At 38.7% G+C, this 25,772-nt stretch overlaps 1 protein-coding gene across 1 annotated transcript in view; it reads left to right on the top strand.

The window, feature by feature from the left end:
• The window catches only part of TENM1 (teneurin transmembrane protein 1), a 778,425-nt gene that overhangs the window by 548,561 nt on the left and 204,092 nt on the right, over nucleotides 1–25,772 (top strand). Inside the window, exons 5-7 of the mRNA XM_034781757.1 lie at nucleotides 8,000–8,240; nucleotides 22,959–23,051; nucleotides 25,018–25,256. Coding sequence (XP_034637648.1) covers nucleotides 8,000–8,240; nucleotides 22,959–23,051; nucleotides 25,018–25,256 — 573 coding nt within the window. The remainder of the gene's footprint in view (nucleotides 1–7,999; nucleotides 8,241–22,958; nucleotides 23,052–25,017; nucleotides 25,257–25,772) is intronic.

Raw genomic sequence — 25,772 nt, 5'->3', positions numbered from 1 at the left:
TCTCTTCTCATTGTACTCTTTCATATTTATCCATTCTAGTGTTTTTATTTTCATAAATAAGATTTTGATGATGCTCATTCATCTCCACTTGATAAACTATTGCAGCTCTGATTCTAACTGAGCAGTTTTAATACCTAGGGAACTTTTAAATAGAAAACTAAATTCTCAGAACATATGATACTATTTAATTAAATAATGGATTCCAAGCTAATTCAAATTCAACCAGTACATATTTGGTGTATATATACCAAATAAATAATGAATTTAGGATCTGGAAAGAATTAAAATACTTACAAAGCACTACAGATTAAATGCAAAACTTTTAAGGTTCATTACTTTTTAATGTATTCTCTTTGGCATACTTCAGTGGGTAGCAATACAGGATACTGTTCCCTTGTCACTAAATGATACAATGATAGAAGATTAGGGTTGGAAGAGACCTCAGGAAGTCAACTAGTCCAACCCCAATTAAATCATCCCAGCTAGGGCTTTGTCAAGCTGGGCCTTAAAAACCTCTAAGGATAGAGATTCCACTACCTTCCTAGGTAACCCATTCCAGTGCTTCACTACCCTCCTAGTGAAATAGTTTTTCCTAATATCCAACCTAGACCTCCCCCACTGCAATTTGAGTCCATTGCACCTTGTTCTGTCATCTGCCACCACTAAGAACAGCTTACCTCCATCCTCTTTGGAACCCCCCTTCAGGTAGTTGAAGGCTGCTATCAAATCACCCCTCACTCTTCTTTTCTGCAGACTAAATAAGCCCAGTGTCCTCAGCCTCTCCTCGTAAGTCATGTGCCCCAGCCCCATAATCATTTTTGTTGCCTTCTGCTGGACTCTCTCCAATTTGTCCACATCCTTTCTGTACTGGGGGGCCCAAAACAGGATGCAGTACTCCAGATGTGGCCTCACCAGTGCCCAATAGAGGGGAATAATCACTTCCCTCAATCTTCGGGCAATGCTCCTACTAATGCAGCCCAATATACCGCTAGCCTTTTTGGCAACCAGGGCACACTGTTGACTTGTATCCAGCTTCTCATCCACTGTAATCCCCAGGTCCTTTTCTTCAGAACTGTTGTTTAGCCAGTCGGTCCCCATCCTTTAGCAGTGCATGGGATTCTTCCAAACTAAGTGCAGGACTCATCTTGGTTCAACTTGTCGAACCTCATCAGATTTCTTTTGGCCTATTTCTGGTTTTATGGATGGAGAATGGATAATGAAATATCTGTCAAAAGTGCCATGAACATAGTTCTGCCAAATTCCTAGTGTAACACTGACAGACTGTGATCATGGTTGCGTGGGATCAAACCTGAGAACTAGAGCTAAATGCATGAGTCTCTCCTGCATGAGCTAAAAGCCATATGGTTGTTAGCTAAGGCTGTAGAGCAAACTCATTAATCTCTCTCTCTAAGTAGTCACAGTGCCACTTGATGGGACAGAGCACTACACCCAGGAGATGTGTGTGTTACACTAACTGTTCAAAAATATTTTTCAATCAATAATGAACTATGTATGGAATAGCTTTCTATTATGTTCTTGGTGGGAGGATGAGTGGTCCCTTGAATTTACTGGATCATCTTTTTACAAACCCTCCTACAAATTGAAAAAAAGATCAGGGTGCTTTCTCTTTCTGGTTGACTTTTACACCAGTCTCAGTACTTGTGCATCTTCCCTTTCAGAGATTACTTTTAATTTTAAGGCTTCGAAAGAGAAAATATTTTGCTTTTAGAATATACCAGATTTTACCAAGGGTCAGGTGCTTTCAGGGAATTTCCCCAGGGGGTATACTGCCTCCGATTTACTCTACAGGCATTTTGTGTAAACAGATAAACAAATAAATGCTACGGTCCCTCATCCCTCCTCTCTGCAACACATGCAATCCTGGTGTGTGAGATTTATCAGAAGATAAGGAGGAAATTCTTTATAGAGCTTCTTGTTGAAATATTGGGAGCTCATCACTGTTACAGTTTTACAGAGTTCAACCATTATAATAGGAGAGAATTGAGGTTGGCAACCAGGTTGTTCAGAATATTACTCCAGTCGCAGTCCAAACGTGCCATAAAAATGACAGCATATTATGAAAATCTATACTACTAAAACAATGCCATGTTTGAAAATCTTTGCCCTGTACAAACCCTACAACCAACTTACAACCCAAGTGAGGGACGATGATATTTTAAAAGGGGATCTACTCCCCCGACAACAAGATAAAAAGATCAGTAACATGCTCTGTGATCTTCGCCATCATTTCTTTGGCTTTGCTTTACAACATCAGCTACCTGAATCACTAGGCAGAAGTTAAGAATCCATGTTTTTAAAGACTCTTATTCCTCCCTTCCCTTTCTCCATAACAATTCAGCTATATAGCCTCTGATTATAGATATATTTTCATGTGATATTAACTAAATACCATCCAATAGGATTGATCCAAACCACAGTAACAAAAATCCACCCCTAAACCAGACCCAAATGCTGATTTAAAAAAAAAAGAATCCTATGAGATGTTATCTTCAAAGAAGCAGAATTATGAGGAAATAATTTTTCCTTCTTTAAAGATACTATCATCACAGGATTCTTACTCTTGGAGAGTAAGTAGCTCAAAGTATATCTCCAAATAAAAAGCTGAATTAATTACCACCGCAGTAAGCAAAGCAAGAATGGCTAACACAGAGCAACATGAAAATGTTTATTTTTTGTATAGCAAGAAGGGATAAGATACAGTTCCTCCAAAAGACAACAAAGAGGTGTTAAAACAAGCATAGCCTCAAAGGAACATTCTCAGAAAACAGATTTTTTTTATTTCCTGAATTTGTTGTCCTGAAATGAGAGAAATTCTGAGAAATAAACTCTTTGGGGACATAGTGCTTCGACACCCCATATCTGAAATGGGTTCTTCCATCACTAGTCACCCTACCGGGGCGAAGCTGGACTTGCTGGCAGATTTGAAATACCTCTTTCTGTATCACATGATGCTACACAAATGAGGCCACAGAGCATTTCCCTGAACTTGGATACTGCTGTAGGTTTTTTCACAGGGAATATGATCTGAGCATAAATATTATAACTGAGAATTTTGGGCTGAGAACATATTTTGTAGTTATGTTTTTAGGTGAACAGTAACTTGTATCATGCTAATAAGTATATTGAAAACTAATTATATACCATATTTACATTTCATAGATGGACTTTTCGGTTTCCTAAGAAATGAAAATATCTGAACAGTATTCTGTCAGAAACAATTAAGAGTGAAGGCAGGTATTGCAGTGGATAGACAGCATTATGTGAAGAATAACAGGAAGATACAACTTCACAGCTAAGCTAATTCCCATACCATACCCACACACTTTAGGTGCTTGTTGGTTTTAGACAAATTTCTATGCATAATTTTACTCCTGAGGTATTTAAATGATTTTGTATGAAGTTAGTTTGCACAGTCTACTGTGCATTTAGAGCTCTAAGGAATCGTTGGTATGCAGATTTAGACACAAACATTGTTTTATCACAAGCAACATTTTTCTGTGATATAAAAATAAAGTTAATGAGATGTAGACTTAGTCTCAAAGTAAGTAAAATAAAAATAACTTCAGCAAATTAGAAATAGTCTGTAAAAAACTAATTAGAAATTCAAGGCCAGATTTTCAGCTCAAGTCAATGAAGTTCTACCAGTTACACCAGCTGAGGCTCTATTCCTAAATCTTTCTGTCTTTCTATCACCTCCTCCTCAACCTACCACTTAGATTGTGAATCAGGGTTTTATATGATATAGTCACACAAAAGGCTGACAAGTATAGTGTTTAATCTCCTCCCACCCACAGCGGTAAAGTGGAATCCCCCAGGGAATATGGTGCACATGTACATTTTGAGTACTAATATTGTTGGGGAAAATTCTTCCCATCCGCCACATGCCACCAGAAATGGGCAGTACCATTGTACAAGCATAGACAGGATTTTGGGTCCACAAAGCATAAAATTTACATGTGGCATGGAACAAACTGAGCTCTATGGCAGATATCTGTGTGCCGGCAGAGGAAGTAGGTGGTAGTGAGGCAAAAGGAGAAGTAGTAGGGCTAGAGTATGCATTGCTATGTGGATCAATGTTCCCTGTAGTATTTTGTACATCCACGTGCGGAATGACTTTTGTTATGTTCACCAATATGGAGGTGATGTGTAGCGGGAGTGGGGCAGTGGGGTTCGGAGTGTGGGAGTGGGCTCAGGGCTGAGGCAGAGGTTTGGGATGTGGGGGGTGAGGGCTCCGGTTGGGGGTGCAGGCTCTGGGATGTGATGAAGAATTTGGGGTGCAAGAGGGGGCTAAGGGCTAGGGCAGAGGGTTGGGGTGGGGGCTCTGGCTCGGGGTGTGGGCTCTGGGGTGGGGCCGGGGCTGAGGGGTTTGGGGTGCAGGCTGCCCCGGGGCTGCGGCAGGGAGAGAGGACTCTCCCCATCCCTCTCTCACCACCGCAGCACGGGGCCAGGGGAGAGGCGCCTCTTCCCACCTGCACAGCCCTTGATAGTCTGCTGTGTGTCCGCACAGCTAAGAGGGAACTTAGATATGGATCCTACAGTTCTTCCACCCATCACCTTTAGAAGGAGCCATGCCAGGTCTCAGCAGTTACTGCGTCTTCAAGCACTCAGTACCTCTTAAGATGAGACCCCTTTACCTTTGATTGTAACCTCCTTAGGAAAGAGGCCCTGTCTCCTTGTGTCTGTACACAGTCAAACACACTGCGAGCACTTAATCATGGAAGTGAATAGAGAGAGGCTACCTAATTGACTGGGTTTAGAAGCATGAATTGAACAATTTCTAATTGTTAAAGCTGGTGCTTTGTCCAGAGCCATCCTGATTCCTCCAAAATGTGTCCCTTTATTGAAATGGCTATTGCCAGGCTTATGGCAATTAGGAAGCCTCAATTTGTGAATGTCCTGAAGATTTTGACTCTTAGGGATGGCAGAGATCAGGTACATAAATTCTGGGCTGTCATGCAAATTATGGGATAAGCGGCAACCCAACAAACTTTCTCTGGAGTGAATGTTCGATTATGACAAGGCAAAATAAGGGAATGGCTTTGATCAATTACTGGGAAGGATGGGAATGGCCCACCACAGAAATGGGTTGTGTCTAAAATTTTGGAAGCCTCTAATTCTTTGATACCAGGATATCAGATTTACTAAGATTAATTATTATATGAAGTGTTTTAGTAGATTATGTAAGTGCTGTGGACTGCTGTCTTGAGTGATTTAATTTACTGAGGTCTCCAATTTTCTAAGATGCTTAGGAATTGTTTTCTGATATATATAAACTAGCTGTGAGGATCCCCCATGGAATATGATGCACAAGTACATTTTGAATCCTAATACTGTAGGGGCAAATCCTCCACAGGCTTCCAGGCTGCTGCCACATCCACAATGCCACCCAACAGCTCTACTAGGGACTGTAGAACTGTGATCCCTAAGTCCTTACACTCCACTAAAGGTACTACCAGCAGGAACCTGACAGGAGGAACTCCAGAGTCCTTGATTGGGCCAAGGTACACTATTTAAGCCAGAAAGAGAGACAGGAAGTTGTCCATGCAACTAGGTGAATTCCTATGTGGCTGCTACATTGGACCCTGCCTTCATGCTTGACACCTGAGCCCTACCTTCATGACTTGTCCCTAGTTCCTGCTTTCCTGACCTGTTCCTGATTCTTGCCTTCCTTCCTTGCTCCGGATCCCTGCCCCTGGCCTTTGACTCTGGCTCTGACTCTTGGCTTGACTCCCGACACTGGCTCTTGCTCCTCTGGTTGGGATTAGCATTGTGTGTCATTAAGAAATTGATGCCATTTGTCACCTGCCATCTAAACCAGCTGTCACTATTCAGAAAAGACCATTCACCTTCCAGCATGAAGACAATGCATCAGTCACAGCTCCTAACAAAATACTTGCTGAAAATGAAGCACAAAGGTAGTTCCTTCCAGGGATCTGGGGATCATCAGAATTCCACCCTAAGTAGCCTTGCTAGAATGAGATACTGGTATGAAAATAAAAACCCTTGGAAACAACAACTAAAAGAAGTTACTGTATAACAAACACATACAGCATACATTCCACACTCACAGGGAGTGCCACAAGCACTGAGCCTACAGAGGAATTGCATATTGAAACAGAGAATTTAAATTGGGCTGTCTGGGAAGAGTGAGAGCAGCTGTGGGATTGGGTTAGCATAGGGAGGGGACAGAGCAGCGGAAGCAGTTGGGGCAGTTGAAGAGAGGTACTTGTTTGGGCTCCACTGGAGGTCAGTGACTTATTTTTCCCTGTGGGCAATGGAGGTTTCTCAGTCAGTATGAGGCAATCCCCTCAAAGCCAATTTCTGGGCTGTGCCCCACCATCTGGGAAAGCTTACACTAGAAGTGACTGTGCAGTTGGCTGTGAGAAAGAAGAGGCAGTAGACTCCAGAACTTCCCATTGCAGGAGGAAGTTTAACTTGTTGGATCACTGCTGCCTGGTAACTGTCCTTAAGGTCATTATAACTGTTTCATACCAGCTCCGGCCACATTTCCATTCCTGATCTGATTGCTATCATGCAAACTGAAATTTGCAAAAGATTCTATCTTGTGGGTGGGAATGTGTAACATGGAGGTAAAATGTTTCCCATAGGAAGTGCATTGCCCTTGGCACATGTGTGTCTAAGACAGGCTCCTAGAATGGGACATTTCAGGGCCTAAAAGCCATGAGAGCTCTTCCCTTTCCTTTCTGAAGAACACTTGGAAACTCTCCATACCAGTCAGCATGACTGTGTGTGTACAAGTGTGTATGAAAATAGGATGCAAAAGCTGGCAGGTTTCATTGTGGCAAATATGATGCAAACACAAAGGCTGAAGTCTTCAAAGCTTAAGGGTTAGTAATGTATTACTTAAAAGTTAGTTACACTCTGTGGAAGGGTGAGAAGTTTCCTGAAGCAGGAATATTAGCAAATGTGAGCCACCAGTTTAGGGGCTGGAGGTCTTTCCTGTCAATAGCATGACAGTTCACTGGCAGCAATGTATTCGGATGTTGTCAGCTATTTGTTAGTAAAGCAATAGTTACAGCAATCCTTAAAAAGTAATGGTAGCATCTTCACACTGTCTCTGAGGGATTTCCTTGCTCAGCTGCTCATAATTTTTCCCCTGGCTCTCTTGCTCCTGCATAATAGATTTTGGAGTCTCTCCTGAGTGAACAGTAGAAACAAGTGCTTAGTGTCTTCAAGGTAGCAGCAACAGCAGGAGGACACTCCTAAATTGTCTTGGGCAACAACAGTACTAGCAAGTAACAGAACAGTGATTATGCAAACACAACAGCCTTTCCTTAAAGCTCCTACTAAGAGCTGCATTCACTTTACAGTCTGGTCTGATGTTGACTGCCAGCTCCTCTGCTTTTAATACCACAGAACCTTCTCTCCAGGTGTGTGTCATTATTGCCTCACTGACAGTCTCTGCTAGAACCTTTTCCCAGACCTAACTGACAAATATATTAACATAGTAGTGTAAATCTGTTAACCTTATTTCATGGGAGATGTTTATTACTTAGTGGTTTTGAAGAGGGCTTGATTGAATTATTCTCTGTTTTGATTTGAAGTGCAGGATGTTTATTCTTGTAACCTGTCTGTTTCTTTCACAGGTATTTTCCTAAATGGGATTTACAGCTGATGAAATCAGATGGTTTCTGTGCTGTAACTCAATGTCACTCTGATTTATTTGTTCAAAAAAAAATGCTATGACAAATTACGTGAGTGCTGCTTCATTTATTTTAACCACCGCAGCACTGAAGAATTTACATACAAATTCAAATCTGTGAATATTCTTTATTTCATAAGAGGATTTTAAATGAATTCATATGTTACAATAACATTTTACAGACAGCCTGAAATTTAACCTCTACTACACAATACTGTAATCCTGTTAAATATAATACCATGCTTTTCTGATTGCTGTTTAAAATAGTAACTCTATGGATTTGTTTGTCTTTTCTTTCTGGTTTGTTTTTTTTAGATATACCGGGCAGCCCACGTAACCAGTTCACATTCAGACCACTCCCACCCCCTCCACCACCACCACATGCATGCACCTGCAGCAGAAAACCACCTCCAACAGCAGATTCTCTCCAGAAAAGATCAATGACCACCCGCAGTCAGCCCAGTCCAGCTGCTCAAACCCCTCCAACCAGTACGCAAGATTCCGTACATCTGCATAACAGCTGGGTCTTGAATAGTAATATACCATTGGAGACAAGGTATATATAAACGCAGTCTACTATTCTTAAGAGTTTTTAAAAAGGGGGGTTGGTCTGAGGATGAGATGAGAAAATAATAGTAGTGAGAGAAAGAATGGCTTTGTAGTTCAGGACACACAAAGCTTTTTGATGTGAAGTCATGGTATCAGAAGCATTATTATCATCATCATGTTATTAGTTAACCTAGATCATTAATGCTCAGAAAAGCACATTTTGAAAAGTGTTGTGGGGAGGGGTAATTGAACTCCAAAGATGTGTTCAAGAAGTGTGCATTCTGTGCTTATTAGTTGTAGATTTGCATGCACACATCTGTGCACTTATGCAGCCCCATTTTGTGTGGAAGGAGGCATTTTGCCTTAGAAGCATCAAAGAAACTCCCCATGGAGGCCATGCCTCAGGGAATCACTGCACTCCATAGGATCTGAAAGCATTCAGTCTGCAGTCTTTGGCCTCCTGATAAACCCCAAGTGTGAAACAATCTCCAAGAAATTATCATTGTACATAAACATCCAGGATGTCTTCAGATACTTATAAGCAAAAGAAGGCCAAAATGGCTTGAGGTTTCAGAAATGATTATAGAATCAACATTACATTCAGTTGATGATCTGAGGCCTGATTATGGAAGCCTTACTGCCTCAAAAAACAAATATTGAAGTCAAGGATTGAGCTTTGGATAATTTACTTGAATAATATAGTCTGCAAAATGATAATCTGAATAAAATACATTTCCAATTTGGAAAGAATCTGTAATGTAGAGAGACAAATTCTGTCTCCTGAGGTGAATGCATGGCTATCCTTGACTTTTTTGGCTGAAAGCTGTTGTTGTAATCTGAATAGTTAATTTTATGGCCATTAATTAGAGCTGTGCCAACCTTTCAAGTCCTGTCTAGTTATCAACCTGAAACTTGGGCCATCTTTCAGACCTTTTGAGTAAATTAGTTACTGAGTTTTGCACAAGCTTCTCCTTCCCCACATGGAACATTGTGAGTCTGAACTTGAGTAGTCTTGGCAGGTGCTTACATTTGGTTTTCAGGTTTGTTCAAAACACTAAGAAGTGTTCAGTTTTCCCCACATGTACTGAAATTGATGAATTTCACACAAATCTAACACTCACTAGTTAATATAACAGGTACTTTCACAAAAGCATTTTCCTTTCAAACATACATGTGCAATTATTTAACTATTATCCGAGGGAAAAATTTGGTGGTCTTGCAATGAGATGAAATTGTTTTGGCTTGACTCAGAATAAAATATGCAACATACTTCTTTATATAAGTTGGCTGCTACAATATACCAGTGTCACTTTGAATAAGTTACTCCCTTCTGAAAGGGTGTGAATTTGAAATGAACGGAAGGGCTGATTTAATTTTCATCATTATTACTTTCTGAGTTAAGACTTCAGTATGTTATTTGCTTGAAAAATGAATGCCAGGCAAGGAATTAAGGGGTATGTCAACTCATCAGATGAATGCACAACTTACATTTTTGGTCAGAAAATGACTATTTTAAAATTAATACATAATATGGTCCCCGTGATATTTTTCTGATGCTTCCATTTGAAATTTACATTTAACCATGTTTGTCCAGATTTCACCCACATACCTCCTATAACCAGGCAAGATATCATCTTTAAATTATATGTGACGTCCTTAACAGAATTTCATAATATAGGGTTTTATATAAAAGCTGAGGCCAGAAAAAGCATATTTGGTTTACTCTGAAATAATTCAAGAGTAATAAGTCAAGGAAAAACTGCAGAAAATAATTGGAGCACATACCTCCAAAATATGTACATTTCAAGTACTCAGAACATGTACCTGTAACTTTCCAATATGATTCCATTACTGTGTAGATAATAATTTTTAAAAATTCAAAATACAATAGATGGTTGGGATCAGAATTTCTGATTACATTATTTTCAGGATGAAAGATCTCCAGTGGTTTCTATGACACAAAGACTGGTGTTTAATATTTCACTGATATTATATTGCTTATTGGCCTGATCCAGTGCCTCACGAACACAATGGGAACTCTTCCATTGGCTTCAACAGGCACTGATCAGGTTTCATGTAACCTTCCTACATCATAATAGCTCATTGTTTCCTCTCCAGAATTCCCTATTTGGGGGCAGATCTTTGGTAATTTAACTGTGCTCCCTTTTCAACTGCCGTCATTTTCCATGATTTTCATTAATTTTACAGCCTTAAATTGGCTATGAAATATTCTCATCAATGGTACTATACAGTCTAAGTGTAAGTGATTGATTGGTTACTTGATGACAATGCCATGCTCTGTATTGGAGATTCATGAGGGAGAACAACCTGTGGACTCCTTTTCCTTGAGTGGCAGAGCCTGGGAGCTTTCCACATTCAACACTTGCAGCCCAAGGTGTTGGTAGTGGCTGTCTTTGTTGATTTCCAGTGTCTTCTGAGTCTGCAACCTCTGAGGAATCTCTTGGTGGCTGCCCAGCTATTTTTTGGGATTAATCTGGAATTATTTGGGGACAAAAATATGTCCATGAATGAAGTTGTAAGTTATAGCTCTGTGGACATCAGTCAAAAAAGGCCTAGATCACACAACACAGCCTTAGAGAAAAGAGATGCTTTTTCCCCTTCCCCATGGGGTGATCAGATGGGACAAGAAAATGAAATGGTTAAATCTCCAGGTTCTCTCCCCCCCCCACACACACACACACTACAATTAAAAATAGTCTCAGAAAATACAAAAAATATGGCAATGGCAGCTGTATTTCAGTGCTAAATCTTTCTTGTCTAATAGTACTCAAATCTACCTAATATGCATAAGCAGATTTTTTTTAGAACATTTGCAATTGAAGAGTAGATTTAGAGACATTAATTTATGCCCTAACTTAATAACTGGAGAAAAATCAGAATGCACATGTTCAGTACTTACATCCAATAATATCTCATGTTAATCCTTAAACCTCACCAGGGTTTGCACAATCTAGCTATAGCCACATAGATTTAGAGATTTTTTTCGTACAGGAAAAGACTTCCGAGAACTAATCATGTGGCCTATAAATCCTGTTTACTACAGATAATCAGAAATAGAGCAAGCTTCTCAGCCTACCCATAGTGGCAGATATGTAATATTTCACATTTACATGAAGGAAAATTCCATAATTCTAAAAATATATTTACCATATTGAGATTAGAAACATGCTCTTATGTAATTAGACTTTGAAGATCTAGATTGAATTGAAAAGGTCAGACCTAAAAGAGTGGGTAATGAAACAGTATATTTTAGAACTGTTTCTCTATTGTAACATATTGTATTTATTATATCTTATATAACAAGGCAAAACAGAAATTTTACTAATACTTGCTTCTGACTAAGGATAAATATAAATGAATTAATCCTCACTACATCTCCATGCAGGGATGAGTTGTCATCTCAGTTTCCTGGATGGATAGATTGAGGCACAGACAGGTGAAGTTACTTGCCCAAGTTCACACAAGAAGTCTTTGGCAGAGCCAGAAATGGAGTTCAGATCTGCCAGGTCCCATACCTTAATAACAGGACCATCCCTTCTCCTGTATTAATTAATGTGATAGGGAAATATTTTCCGCAACCATGAGCCATTTGGGATTAAAATAAACTCAAAAGACAAAAAAAAAAGTCAAGTACATATAGGACATTTTAGTGAAGGAGGTATGAGAGAAGCTGCTGACAAAGAAATAGAAGGAAAAGTGAATCTGCAAAGGGTCCAGCAGGTTGGACTGCCAATTGACTGAGTTATATCCATCCAAGAAAGTGATATATGTGCCTATATACAATTGCATAATATGTGTTCACATACAGTACTGAGAACAACTTATTTACTATTAAAATGACTTATGAACATGCATTAATTTCATTGCAACACATAGATCATAATTTGTAAATATTTTCAACAAAAGACTGCAAAGATCTTGCATAACATAAAACACAGGTACCATTAATTCTCTCTTTTAGCAGCATAATATTATTGGCCTCTTACATAATTGATTTTTCTCCCCCAGGATAAAGTAAGCACAATCTATTGCCTATTCCCTTCCTTCCCTCTAAAATAATTATGTTTTTCAGGATTGATAGATACTTTGCTCTAATCTTTCAAATCTTCTGATTTACAGTGCCATATATTGTCATTAACTTTGACATCCCCATCTGAATGTGGCTTACTGCTTTTTATAGGGTACATTTTAAACTCAGACAATGCAGTAAAGCATATTTCCCCTCTCTTCTGTGCCCTCTTATATCAATATTATTGTATGTATTCCACTTCTTGCTGTGTTTTCCATGTACTTCACTATGCCTTTATTTCAGTCAGCTCCAATGTAAGATGGAAAAATGGCATTTTAAAATGTTGTTTCTAACTGTAATACTAATCTTAGTCCTTTCTGTGTTATGCTATGGTGCCCTTTTCATGGATAAGTCAGATCAAGCTTTGAATGTGCTTATTTTGAGTACAACTTTGCACTTGTTTTCCAAGAGACTAGATTCACAATAACTTTCATTAATTTGCTGTTAAAAGCAACAAACCTTTTTTAACTTTGATTTCCCCCCAAAGTGTTTATTTTCATTTCTGTATTTTGCACTAAAGTGTTTTACATGTTTGCTTATTCGTTCATTTTTTTATTAACTTTCATTCTAGTTCCTCTAACCCATTTAGCACGTTAGCAATAAGATGCTGAGTGGACTGAAATCAACTTCAGTACTGTGTATGCCCAAGGTATTGTGGCAAAGAAAACTTCATTTTAGTAGCATTGGCATCCTGGTAATAACCCCTCTAAAGAGGGCATTGAGGTATCAGGCCATGAACCTGAGATTCAGTTATCATTAATTCATATACGTAACTTAAAAATGTTAGGAAAATAGGGGAGGCACTTGGGGTTCAAGTCGCATGTGATTTTTAGCTATGGTCTAATTAGCAATACATTTAAGCACTAAAGTTTGGATTTGTTTCTAAACTCTCCAAATGTGGGGATTCTTTGAGCAGAGGTCTGATGACCTCCTGAGGTCTCTTCCATCCCTAATCTTCTATGATTCTATGTTAGACTCTAATGCTTGTCTACATGGAGAGACCTAGTGCATGGCAGCTAGGATGTGAATCTGCAGCGAACTGGTCTGCCATGCACTAAGTCACCATGTGGACCCTGCTACTGTGCACTAAAAGTTTTCAAGCAAGGTCCACATGGTGACTTAGTGTGCTGCAAGCTAGTGCACTGTAAATTTACATTCTAACTTGCTGTGCTCTAACTAACCATGTAGTCAAGCCCCATCTCTATACTGTTCATAATAGACAGAACCAATGCTCAGAAACATTATAGGATCCATACATTTCTGTTTTTTCTAAGGATACCATCTTGTTTATGATGTAGTCTAGTTACGCTGGAAAACTGATGACTATCACTTACCAGGATGTTTTTCAATTATGATTATACTGCCACCTTCTTATTTAAGTGTGTGTATATAAACAAACAGAATTTTCCCTAATCAGAGGAGCACGAATGTGGCCCTCTAAACCCCAGAAAGCTGTCTGTGGTCTCGGTGGCCGGGTTAATCTGGACTACTGTTCAAGGCTGAAATCAAGAAATCTCTGCTCCGTGCTTGAAAGTTGCAGAATTGTTGGGGAGATGAAAACCTAGTGTGCCTTTTTTTCCTTGATCACTGGATGTGAGCAGGGTATGGATCCTGCCCCTGAAAGCCCAAGTGAGATGGTCCCAAAATAAGAGAGTTGCTTTTGTCATCTCCTCAGTCTACACTGATTGTTGCTCCAGGAGGAAAGAATCTAGTTTGTTGAAGTCCCATTACTACTGTTTGCCTGAGTTCTGTTCTTGAGTTCAGCCAAGATAGTAACAATTTTAAAAACTCTTTTGTGGCTGACTGGCTGTCATGCAGACAGGGTAGAACCACTTCTTTTGAACACTAGGGAATCCACTGTTGACTGAGTTCTCCATCAGTGTTGTTATGAGTCTTATTGGGTGGAACCACCACTGACCCTGTAAGTAAAGGAACAGGTTTGGATGGTTGCATAAAGTGAAAATAAAAATCACAGAGTCTTCTCCAGGGTATGTGGAGCAGCCTATATGGGAGCTGTAGAGTACTCATGAATCAGCAGATAGGGAAACAATTACTATCTAGACAATATCCTTAGTTAATAAATTATTTGTAAAAGAAGCCTACTCTTGAGTTAAAATTAACTTACTCTTTATTATTCTGAAAATAAATGTAGAGTGATTTCATTTCTTATGAGCTTTCTTTTAAACCACATTGTTCAATATCTGTTACTCTGACATGTCTCTTGTATTTTGTCATTTTCTATCTAATTAAACAATAAATCTAACCTCCCTAGAGACCATATTTAAAAGAAAAGTCATGACAAGGGTTAGAAACTCATTCTGAAAGTTCCATATATTGTCACTGTGCAGAAGATAGGATCTGAACAATTCAAATTTCTGAATTGTTAAAAAAATGTGAGGCTGAAAATTTGACCCTCAACTTAAAATAAAATGGCTTTAAATACAATCCTCAATTTAGCAATGCAGGAACAAACCTTGTATTATGGAAATAAAAATATAAACATTTGTCATCTACAATGAGATACAATTTTAATGTCTCCCGCTATGGCACTTGAGGTTCCTTCTTCTCTTGAATAATTTAGAATCCAGTCACTATGGATGAAAACATTTTAAATTGTTCATATACCCCACAGCATTTTTAATTTGGGAGAGGGTCAAGTTGCAGCTCCACTGGAACATCGTGATAAATATTTTGGATGTATAGGTATTTTAATCCTGTCTGAATCGAACATCATATTCTAGGTTCTGTCCCCTCATTAATTCATTTAATGTAATGCATATAAAGTCAGAAACCAGGGTAAAAATATTCAGTTTTTGTATAATAGCTAGTGGCCCAGTAGGCCTGGCAGCCTTCCATAAAGCTTATTTGCTAAACTAGAAACAAACAAAATAAATGTTATTTTAGAAGGGAAAAGAGTGAAGCCAGATTAAATGCAGAGGGTTTGAATTGGTTTGGAGAACAGAAGCATCACATATAGAGGTTCATAGTATAGATAGGCAAAATTTCCTATATCTACACTGTTTGATATAGCTTGGGGCAGTAGGATGTTTTGGAAATCATTCCCAGAAAATATGTAGCCCCTTGAAATATTTGGAAAGTAAAATACTATTTAGCTACATGCTGTGGTGTATCCCTTGCAAGCATAGTTATCTGAAAGTGATATTTGCAACAGTTACATTGCAGCATGGCTGTTGGCTATACCTTTTGAATATGTGGATATTTGGGGACATATCTAGGAGTATTTTGGACCTGGCCCCTCTCAAGTATTAGTGGATTCTAAGTAAGATAAACTGTTATGATTTTCATTTATTTACAAACTGAACTACAACAGCTGTATAGCTTATGAGGCAGAGATTTTAATGGCCTATTCCAACTCTTGTTGAAGTCAATAGAGAGACTGCCATTGACTTCAGTGTGAGGGTTAGATCAGGGCTTAAATCAAGTGGTGAAAAGAGGGTGACTTAGAGTATGTCTACACTGGCAAGTTTCTGCACAACAAGTTATACCACTTTTATTAAATCACTGGAATAAAACCGCTGTTGCGTGTCCACACTGTGCTCCTTGTGATGGTGGAACACATCCACATTAGCAGCTCTTGCAACAGCAAAGAGAGCCGTGCATTGTGGTAGCTATCCCACGGTGCAACTGGATGCTTTGGGAAGGGTTTGCAATGCCTCATGGGGCAGGCACAATGTTACATGATGCAGGTTTCCCAATCCCATTGTTCCAATGACATCTTACTACATTGCCAACTGCCTTTCAATTGAAGGGGAGGAGGCGGCAGAGTGTGTGACAGGGAGTGTGTGTGTGTATGGGGGCAGGGGGAAAGACAGTGTGTTTGGGAGGACAGAGAGTGTGTCAGCATGCTGTCTTGTAAATTCAGACAGCGGCAGGAAGCAACCAGCCCTGAGGGAGTGGGAGAGGGAAACCCGGACATCAGCCCCCTCCGCCCCCCGTCTCCCTCCCCAGCTCTCTGCACAGCGCACTCTCACACACACACACACACACACACACACACACACACACACACACACACACACACACACACACACACACCCCCTGCCTCTGTGTTCAACGGCACGAGCATTCCACATTAATGGTTTGCTTTGTGTCCCAAAGCACAGCATACAAGGGCTGTCAGAAACGGAGATTTGACGGGAGAGGGGCGCATGTCTCCAGGACAGCCGAGTTCAAAACAGCGAGCAGAGCGGCCACTTGAGGGATTATGGGACATTTCCGAAGGCCAGTTGATTGCTTTCTGCACTGTAATGTGTTTACACTGCCAATACAGCGCTGGACCCTCTGCGCTTTAAGGCTTATGAGTCTCGTCAAGGTGAATTTTTTGCAATGCTGCAACTGAGGAGTTTCTGTGTACTAAGTGGCTTGGCAGTGTGTACACCTCCGGAGTTACACCGCAGAAAGCTGCTTTACTGCGCAGTAACTTGCCAGTGTAGACAAGGCCTAAGTTATCAAGGCTACTCGGTAATGGCCCACTCCCGCTACTTTTGAAGCCAATCAAATCACTTGTATTAACTTTAATGATAATTGGATCGGTCTCTTGGTCAGTGACAGACCTGGGATTAGAACTCAGAAGTTCTTGACCCCCAGTCTCATGCTGACTTTACTATGTCATATAGGCAAATGCAGTCTGTTGATGTAAACGGGCAAAGGAATAAATTAATCTCTCTAGAGGTGAAGATTAAAAACATGGAATATGAAAAAATTGAAATTCCAGCTTCTAGATAGATATGATTTTCCCACTGCTTACCAGTTATTGATCAATCTAACTACAGTATAAACATTACAATATACTCAATTAGAAGCATAACACAAAGGCCTTAGTGAATTGAAAATCTTCACACCCTGCTAAAATGTTACAATAGTTTTACTCAATATATAGATACAGTATGCAACATTTTCAAAGTGGCCCTTGCCTCAACTCTGCTTATTTAAACTACATTTGTGGGCAGCAAACTTTAGGTTCCTACATTTTGGCATGATCAAAACCTCACACTAATGCAGATATGGAAACAATGACACATACATCATAGTATGGTTGAATTTGGAGGCTGAAACTTTATTAAAACTTTTAACCAATGGGGAATCACTTACCAGACCACCTTCAGGGCTTTCCAGTGTAGATTTCAACTGGGCAACAATGGCTCCGGGTTCTACAAACCTGAGGGTTGGTCTGAAGACAATGCCCCCTCTGTACTATCAGGCCAACCCAGGGACCCTGGCTGGAAACCCAAGTCCCAGCCCATTCCTCTCTTCCACACAGGAGGTAGGAGAGATGAGATATGGGAAGCCACATGGTATGTGACACATGGGGGCATACCTGCTTGGGGCCTGTGCCAAGCAGCCCATAGGGTTACTGGGAACTCCCACTGGATTCTTTCTTAAACCATCCATTACACTGAGACCTGCCAATATTATGATGAATGTAATGTATAAACCACAGAAAATCATTTTAGAATAGAAACACATAAGCTGCTTTAACAGTAGTAATATATTGCCAAATACCATTATAATAAAACACACACTGATATTTTCAAGACTGACTTCAACTGTCTCCTATATGGCTTTTTTCTTGGCTGCTTCTTCACTATATGGCCAATGAAGGCTATAAATTAGACTTTGACTTAATATTGTATTTCTGACACTGCCCTTATTAGAGCCTATTCTTGATTGATATTGTCTATTTGTCCTGCATTTATATAATTGTTGTCCCAGATTTCTGTGTCAGAGTCTTGAGGTGCGGTCACAAGGTTAACAGAAAAAGCTTGCATAGGCTGTCAGAAATTCAAACACATGAATCAGAAGCACATTGCTCTTTGTTGTATTTTATAATACACGATAAATGGGTAACACAGAAGACTATTTACACATCCTAGCATATCCACAGGTTTACAGGGCTAAATTTTCAAAGAATATGTAAAATAAAGATAAATATAAAAGGAAACATTTTTATAAGAGCAATTTAAGAGACCAGTCCAATTTGAAATGCCTATGTTTTGCATGCAGGTATGTCCCTAACAGATTATACAATTGCATCATGGACATTTAAAAATTATCTCACTTGTATATGTAAAAATGATATCAGATTAAGTGACAAATTAGAGAAAACTTCGCATGACCACTTGTTCACTTCCCCTTCACCCATATGCATTCTTACTCCAGCAGTATTTGTGCATAAGACAGAATGGGGAACAATGCTGCAATGGATATAATTCAGGGTAGCATCTGGTCCTGTGCATTTAAAAAATGAGTCTTTTTTCACTTGTATTTGTTTTTTGTAAGAAAGTGGGTTTCGTTACGTTTTTGCTATAGTTTAGGTTTGTTGTTGATACATGGTATAGCACCACTGGTATCCCCTTGTTGGGGGTAGAGAAGTGCTTTACAAGCCAAGAGCTGTATTCTGGGTAGCTTCTCTACAAGGACTGGCCAGAATATTATTGACGAGTACAATCTGTGCTTCATCTTTGTGCCCTTGCGTGAGGTGGGTGTCTGAAAAGGGGCAGGTAACTATATCTAGATCTATACTTGGAGCTCAGGGTGTGATTCCCAGCTCGCATACACATAGTCACGATTGCTGTCATCAAATTAGCGTGCTAAAAATAGTAGTATGGCCACAGTATATTTGTGCCAAAATACAAGGTGGTTTTGTGATATAGGCAAATATCTGTTAAGAACTAATATGGCAGCAAATCCATTTTTACTGGTGATTTATTGTAAAGCCAGGTGTATTTCAACTATATTCTGTTTAGGTTCTTGTACTGCTCCTATAACAGTGATATCTGAAAACCACTATGGTAATCTAAATTCAGATTTCTAGAATTAAATTATTCAGATTATGCCCAAAACCTCAAAGGTTATGCGTGCACTACAGGCTAGGGGTATGATTCCCAGCTTATGTAAATGTACTTGGGCTAGCTTTCATCGAGTTAGCATGATAAAAATAGAAGTATAGCCATGGTAGCATGGGTAGCCCCTTCACCCAAGTACATACCCACGAGATTCAGGTGGATTTGCTCTAGGGATAGATAGCCCATGCCTCTGCTCACAGCTGCCTGTGCTACAACAGGTACACTGTTTGTTGAGTGTGGTAGCTCGATGAGATCTAGCATGAGTGTGTCTACACGAGCTGGGAATCACATCCCTACCTGCAAGTATAGACGCAACCAGTGAGCCCATAGCTCTGCCTTTAATCCATGCTAACCAGAACAGAAGGGAAAGTATATTGGAACCTCTCCAAATCCGCTGTAGCTGCCTCTCTGTGAGGTTTAGGGGAACCTGAAGAAGGTATTCTGACAGTGTCAAAGAGAATTCCGTCTTGTAAGCTCAGCAGCTGTGTACCCCCACCTCCCCTTCACCACTCTTGGTGGCACCTAGCTCAGAATTACTATGACAACCACACTTACATTTGGGGATACGATTAGATGAGTGAGTTGAAAATGAATTGAAATGCTTAGGATTTCCCAGATGTGGTGTTACTCAGACATCCCGTAGTTTGTTTTGCTATTGAAAGTATGTGCAAGTGTAGTTGTGTACCCATTTAATTATGTACTTGACTTTTATATTTCCTATGTGCAACGCAGACTAATCTTTGGACATTGTAGTGCAAGGTTTCTCTTGCATTCCTATTTTCTCCAGCTTTACCAGTGGAATGTTTTCAACTCTGTCCTTTACTGTATGTTTTTCTCTTACAAAAATTAGCCATTTTAATGGAAATGAGAGAGAATGTATTAAATAGACAAATGAACATAGAGACTTTCAAACCTGGAGATTTCAACCTAGGACTCAGGGTAAGTAGCTGACTGCCAGCCCTACTGTTTACATCTTTAAGTGATTCAATGTCCTTTACTGAATCCCAGGCCATTGCTGGGAAAACAAGGTCAGAAAGAAACTTTCTCAGCAGGTTAGATATAAAAAAGGGGGAGATATGTGTTGTTAACCTGGTTACTCTAGCAGTATTTTAGTACTCTCTTAAGGGTAATTATTATTGAATTACTCTGTGTGGGTCTCCAAAAACATTGTCAAAATATAATATGATACTATTGCTTGCTTTAATTGTTTTGAATTTTCACTGGTATTTTTGTTTCAAGAGCATGAAGTGAAAGTTGCATGCAAAATGTTGATCAGGGCCTCATTGTGTAAAGCTTAGGGGCAGACATAGTCCTATCCCAAAGAGCTAAGACGAGTAACATATAAAATTAGAGGAAGAGGGAGATAATCATATATATTTATGTGTATCTGATTTTAATATCCATACAAATATGTTTGCTTCTTTAGTGTTGCAACTGCATAAATGTAGCCTTTCCATAACTGTCTTTGACATTGGTTCAGATTCAAAACCAGAAGGGTATTAAAACCTCTCAAGAGTTTGCCAGATTATTGGCAATGTCAAATCAGACACCAAATCCTACCCTTGATTTTCCACACATCCAGACCCTGATCCCTAACCTCAACCTAATTCAGATCTAGATTCAAACAGTCATCTCTAAAATAATACGAGGAATATTTTCATTCGTCTGAAAATATCTACTATATCCCATAAGAGACAACCTTTAAAACAGAACTCCTACCCAATGTCTCTTCCAATATCATAAAGAATATCATTTTAAGGAAAGGAATGTCCTTCGTTATGGTCTCCTGAAATGAATTATGGATATCGGGGCCAGTCTTAGGTTTTTGCAAGCCTCTATAAGAAATAATACCTGGAATACCCAGCTCCCTCCTCACTTATATCCACATACCCCATTCATCTCTGTATACTCACAACATTCCAATACCCACCTCTTGCCTATGAGTATCACCCCCCCCCCCATGCTGTGGCAAATCTCCCCACCACATTTATGAAGCCTAGTGACTCCTTAAATGAAGCATACATTCAAGAGGTAGAGTAAAAGTGTACATTTCAGTGCAGGGATTGGCAGTTACAAAATTCTGTCTGTTGTGGGCCACTGACACAAGAGTCAGATGGGACCAGGAAAGGGATTCAAGCATTGTGCTTTGCCTAGCAGTCACATTTGTACATCAGGTAGAGCAACATATAGAGGTTGTACAGGACTTAGGCTGCTACTGCAGGTAAGCTCCCCCAAAGCATGTAAAAGAACATCATAATAAATAGATGTGTAAATCCCATTAACTGCTTTTCCTTATCATTTTTCATTAACTTACAGTGCATTTTTGTTTGAGCTTCACCCTCCTGGATTTATGTGCAGTTCCTCTGTGATGTGAACCTGAGGCTGAGAAATTTTAGTTGAGTGCAAGAAAAGTTAGATGGGTCACAGGAAATTGTTTTATTTGCTACAAGGGAAAAAGCTTTTCCGAGTTCATGTTTTATACAGTGAAATAATTACTGAGCAGTGACCATCTTCCTTTGTTTCTTGGAATTATCCGTGTAATATTATTAAATGATTTATATCTTGCAAACAGATTATGTCTTATATTGCATTTTGAGTGAGAGAACATTATCTCTATTTTACAGTTTTTTTGACACTTTTGCATGACCCTGGTCATGCAAAAGTGTCAAAAAAAACTGTAAAATAGAGATAATGTTGCATATATTAGACCATTTACGCATATATTAGACCATTTACGCATATATTGCATATATTAGACCATTTACGTTAACTCAAAAAAACTTTCCTATTTACTATCAGATGGTTCCATCAGTCATGCTTATAATTTTTCTCAATTTCCTTACATTGAGTCTTAAAAATTTCTTGCCTTTACTATTAGAAGGTGATACATGCCAAGCTGTATTTACATATAAAGCCTTGAACTACAGTTGTTAACATTCTTCTCTCTACATAGAGCCCAATTTTATAGAATTGATAGCAACATTTTAGTATGTCCTAAAGTCCGTTGGGGGAAGCAGTGTACTTAGACAGATGAGTAGTCATCTAAGTTTATGAGACCATAGATATGGTCTAGCATTGCAAATTTGTCTTTATGCTTCCGCTGTTTTTCAGATAATATGAAAACGTGTTTATGCACTCATTATACTCCCCCAAAAATGGAAGGCATATACTGTTACAATTTATAACATTTTCTTGATTGTACATCATTGGTAGATCACTTTTAAGGTAGCATTATATGCTAATCTTAGTTGTATAATAATAAACTAGAGATACATAAACTCTCCTAACTGCAAATATAGACCTCTATCGAGCTTAAGGGATGTGAGCTGAATTTAGCTCAAATGTACTTTAATTCAAATACTGTTCTTGTATTAATACAAAATATATTCTGTACATTGAAATATTTTACCATCAAGCTATGGACCAACATTTTAAAATCCTTTTATAAGAGAATGAAATTCGGCTGGCTATTGATTACTAGACCATTACAGCCTTAATAATAGCTTTCAGTTCAGCATTTCCTTGCCTTTTCCTCTGATCTTTTTGAACTATGTACCATATAGCACAATCAATATTGCATATATTAGACCATTTACGTTAACTCTCAAAAATCCAATAGGTCTCCATTTTTAAAGGAAATAACAATTTCGTCTCATTGTGTCCAAAAATTGTAAACCAATTAAAGAAATATTGACTTGGGAAAACAAACAAGAATTTATTATATCCTTTTTCCTTATTTCACATTGTGGTCCCGATCCTGCTCCCATAGAAGTGAATGGGAGTTTTGCTGGCCCTCGGCTGTGGAATTCCCTTCCACCAGAAATCAGGATGACCACGTATCTTGCCACCTACCAAGCGAAAAGTAAGACCCACATCTTTGCAAAAGCCTTTTCACCATAACAACCTAAAAGAATGGCCTGGCATCATTACCCTAAAGATAAGTGAAAGAAATATTCCACCCAAAATAATTATGCACAGTCTAATATGAGGGAAGGAGAAGAATATAGTCCTACAGTTGGTTTGATGTCTTATGTAATGTTATTGGTACACAGAGACTGCAGTGGTGTGATGCCTTTGTAGGCAAATGCAGGATCTCATAAGTAAGGCTCCTATTCTAGACCAAAACAAATTTCCTGATATATTGCTGAGGGATCCAATCCAAAGCCAGATGAAATCTTTTCATTGACTTCAGTGGGCCTTGGATGAGACCCTTGATAAAAAGCTAAGTCTTAATTTAAACTTGAAATCCCTAAACAGACCATTAAAAATAGTATACGAAATGTAGGAATGGAGCTATTCGATTTTTCTCTGACGTGACTAGCGAAGTGTTAAGTCCTAAAATGTATGTGCTGTTTTCTGTGCAATGTAAACCGTAGAAATATGGATAAATTCTCTTAAGGTGATATACAACATTCTTTAATCTACACAAATCAGTATCTTATTGTATTCAGTATATTCAGAGAATTACTATCTATTAAGAAAGGTGGTGCATAAAGGCCAAACTCAAAATATTTGTTATGAAATTATATGCACAACATATTGTGAAATGTCAGTGCATTATAAAGAAATCCTAAATGTGTGCGAATAGGCTGAGCAGAAAAGTAATATGAGATGCTCATATGTAAGCACCAAATTCTGTAACCCTTATTCATGTTAAACAGGGCCTATGCATGTGAGTAATCCCACTGAAGACGTGCATGAGTAAATGCTACTCAATACAAGTAAGGGTTTCAGAATCTGGCTTTGTGGATCATCAAAAGATCCCCTAATGTGGATGACAAAAAATTTTAATGTGAGAATTTATATTCTGATTTAGTTACTCTTCTATAGAAGAGATATGAGTACAAAAGCCTTTAAAAAGTTAAACTGTTCTACCCTTTATTTTGTATGATCTAGCATCTTTGAGAATTGTAACCTTTCCTTTAAAATCCTACAATGGAAATGTTGAATATTATACTCATTTCCCCATTGTACATTTTATTATACCTTTGTCATGAACATATATTTACCATGTCCTTAAGGTCAAATGTGCTTGTTGCAATATAATCATTTCTTAACATTCTTGATTTTAGCTACTGAGAGTACAGTTTAGAATGCATTTCCTGTGTCTTCTTTTACTAATAAATAGGGCTTCTGAGTTTGGGTTTAGACAATAAACATCAATAGAGCACCCTAATACACAAATAAGTAAATTAAATAAATGAAAATTGGTGTTTACCCAGTAATCACTAGAAAAATACTGGAAATGGTTACTTGTATCTAACGTCTTGTCTACATGGACCAGTAATGCAGATTACAGGGGTTTGCTTTCTAAAGCACATCAACATGTTGCACTGTGTAGAACCCTACTGGTAAGCACTAAAGCTTCCCTAGTGAGCTTTAATGTAGTGCTCTTTGAAACAGAACTACATTAAAGTGCACTAGGGAACATTACAAAGAGATCTCTCATTACAGTATCTACTTCTGTAATGACTAACATATATAATAGACATTACTCATTACAGTATATACAAAGAAAGATCCCTAATCCCCCCTCTACCCTGATTTTCAGACATGTACATAAAAAGCAAAATAAATCTCAAAAAATGAAATTAACCCCCCAAAACAGAAGCCCTCCTAATAAATGGCTGAGAAAATCAGAATGTGGCAAAAGACTGTACTTCAGACTCAGAAAACAGAGAGTACTCCCATGCATGCATCTTCTGTCTTTTTTGTATATCTTTGTAGGAACCCACAGCATTTATCACATAATGTTTATGCAGTTGATTTCCCCATTTTAGAGGATGAATTCAGTTTTTACAACATGATTCTTTGTCTTCTTTTCATAGGCATTTCCTATTTAAACATGGATCTGGTTCTTCGGCTATCTTCAGTGCAGCCAGTCAGAACTATCCTTTAACATCCAATACGGTTTACTCTCCACCTCCTAGGCCACTTCCTAGAAGTACATTTTCTAGACCTGCCTTCACTTTTAACAAACCTTACAGGTGCTGCAACTGGAAGTGCACTGCTCTGAGTGCTACAGCTATTACAGTTACTCTGGCACTGTTGTTAGCCTATGTTATTGGTAAGCCTTTTATTTCCTTTCTTTACCCTTTCTGTTCAATTACTATACTTGTTTTCACCTTAATATAAAGATCATGTTTTACTAATAACATTTGCAGGGGAGTGCTTCATAAATCCCAGAAAGCAAAATACAACCTAGGCCAGGGATTGAAAATAACATGGAACTCTAATTAACTCTTATTCTGTTAACCACAAATACTGCCTATTAAAAAAAAGAAATATTATTCAAGATAGCATGTTTACACTAGTTGAGGACTCCCACTGGTTTTAATTGCTGTCATTGACTATTTTCCCTTAAATTAAAAGTTGGTCTGATTTTCACACTGAGTTATAACTTTTGCTGCTACTTCTATAATTTTAAATAATGTTGATAAAGAACTTTCAATCGGATTTTGCCTTGCTAGCAACATTTAGTTTCTCTAATGTGATCACAAATTAAAACACTGATATTGTCTCCTTAATCTCAGTTTCTTTGACTAGATTTGCAGCTATCTTTAAATATACTTAATATTTGTGC

Source organism: Trachemys scripta, chromosome 9 (assembly GCF_013100865.1).
Source record: "Trachemys scripta elegans isolate TJP31775 chromosome 9, CAS_Tse_1.0, whole genome shotgun sequence".
Classification (NCBI taxonomy): Eukaryota; Metazoa; Chordata; order Testudines; family Emydidae; genus Trachemys; species Trachemys scripta.
This window is presented reverse-complemented; position numbering and strand designations above follow the sequence as displayed.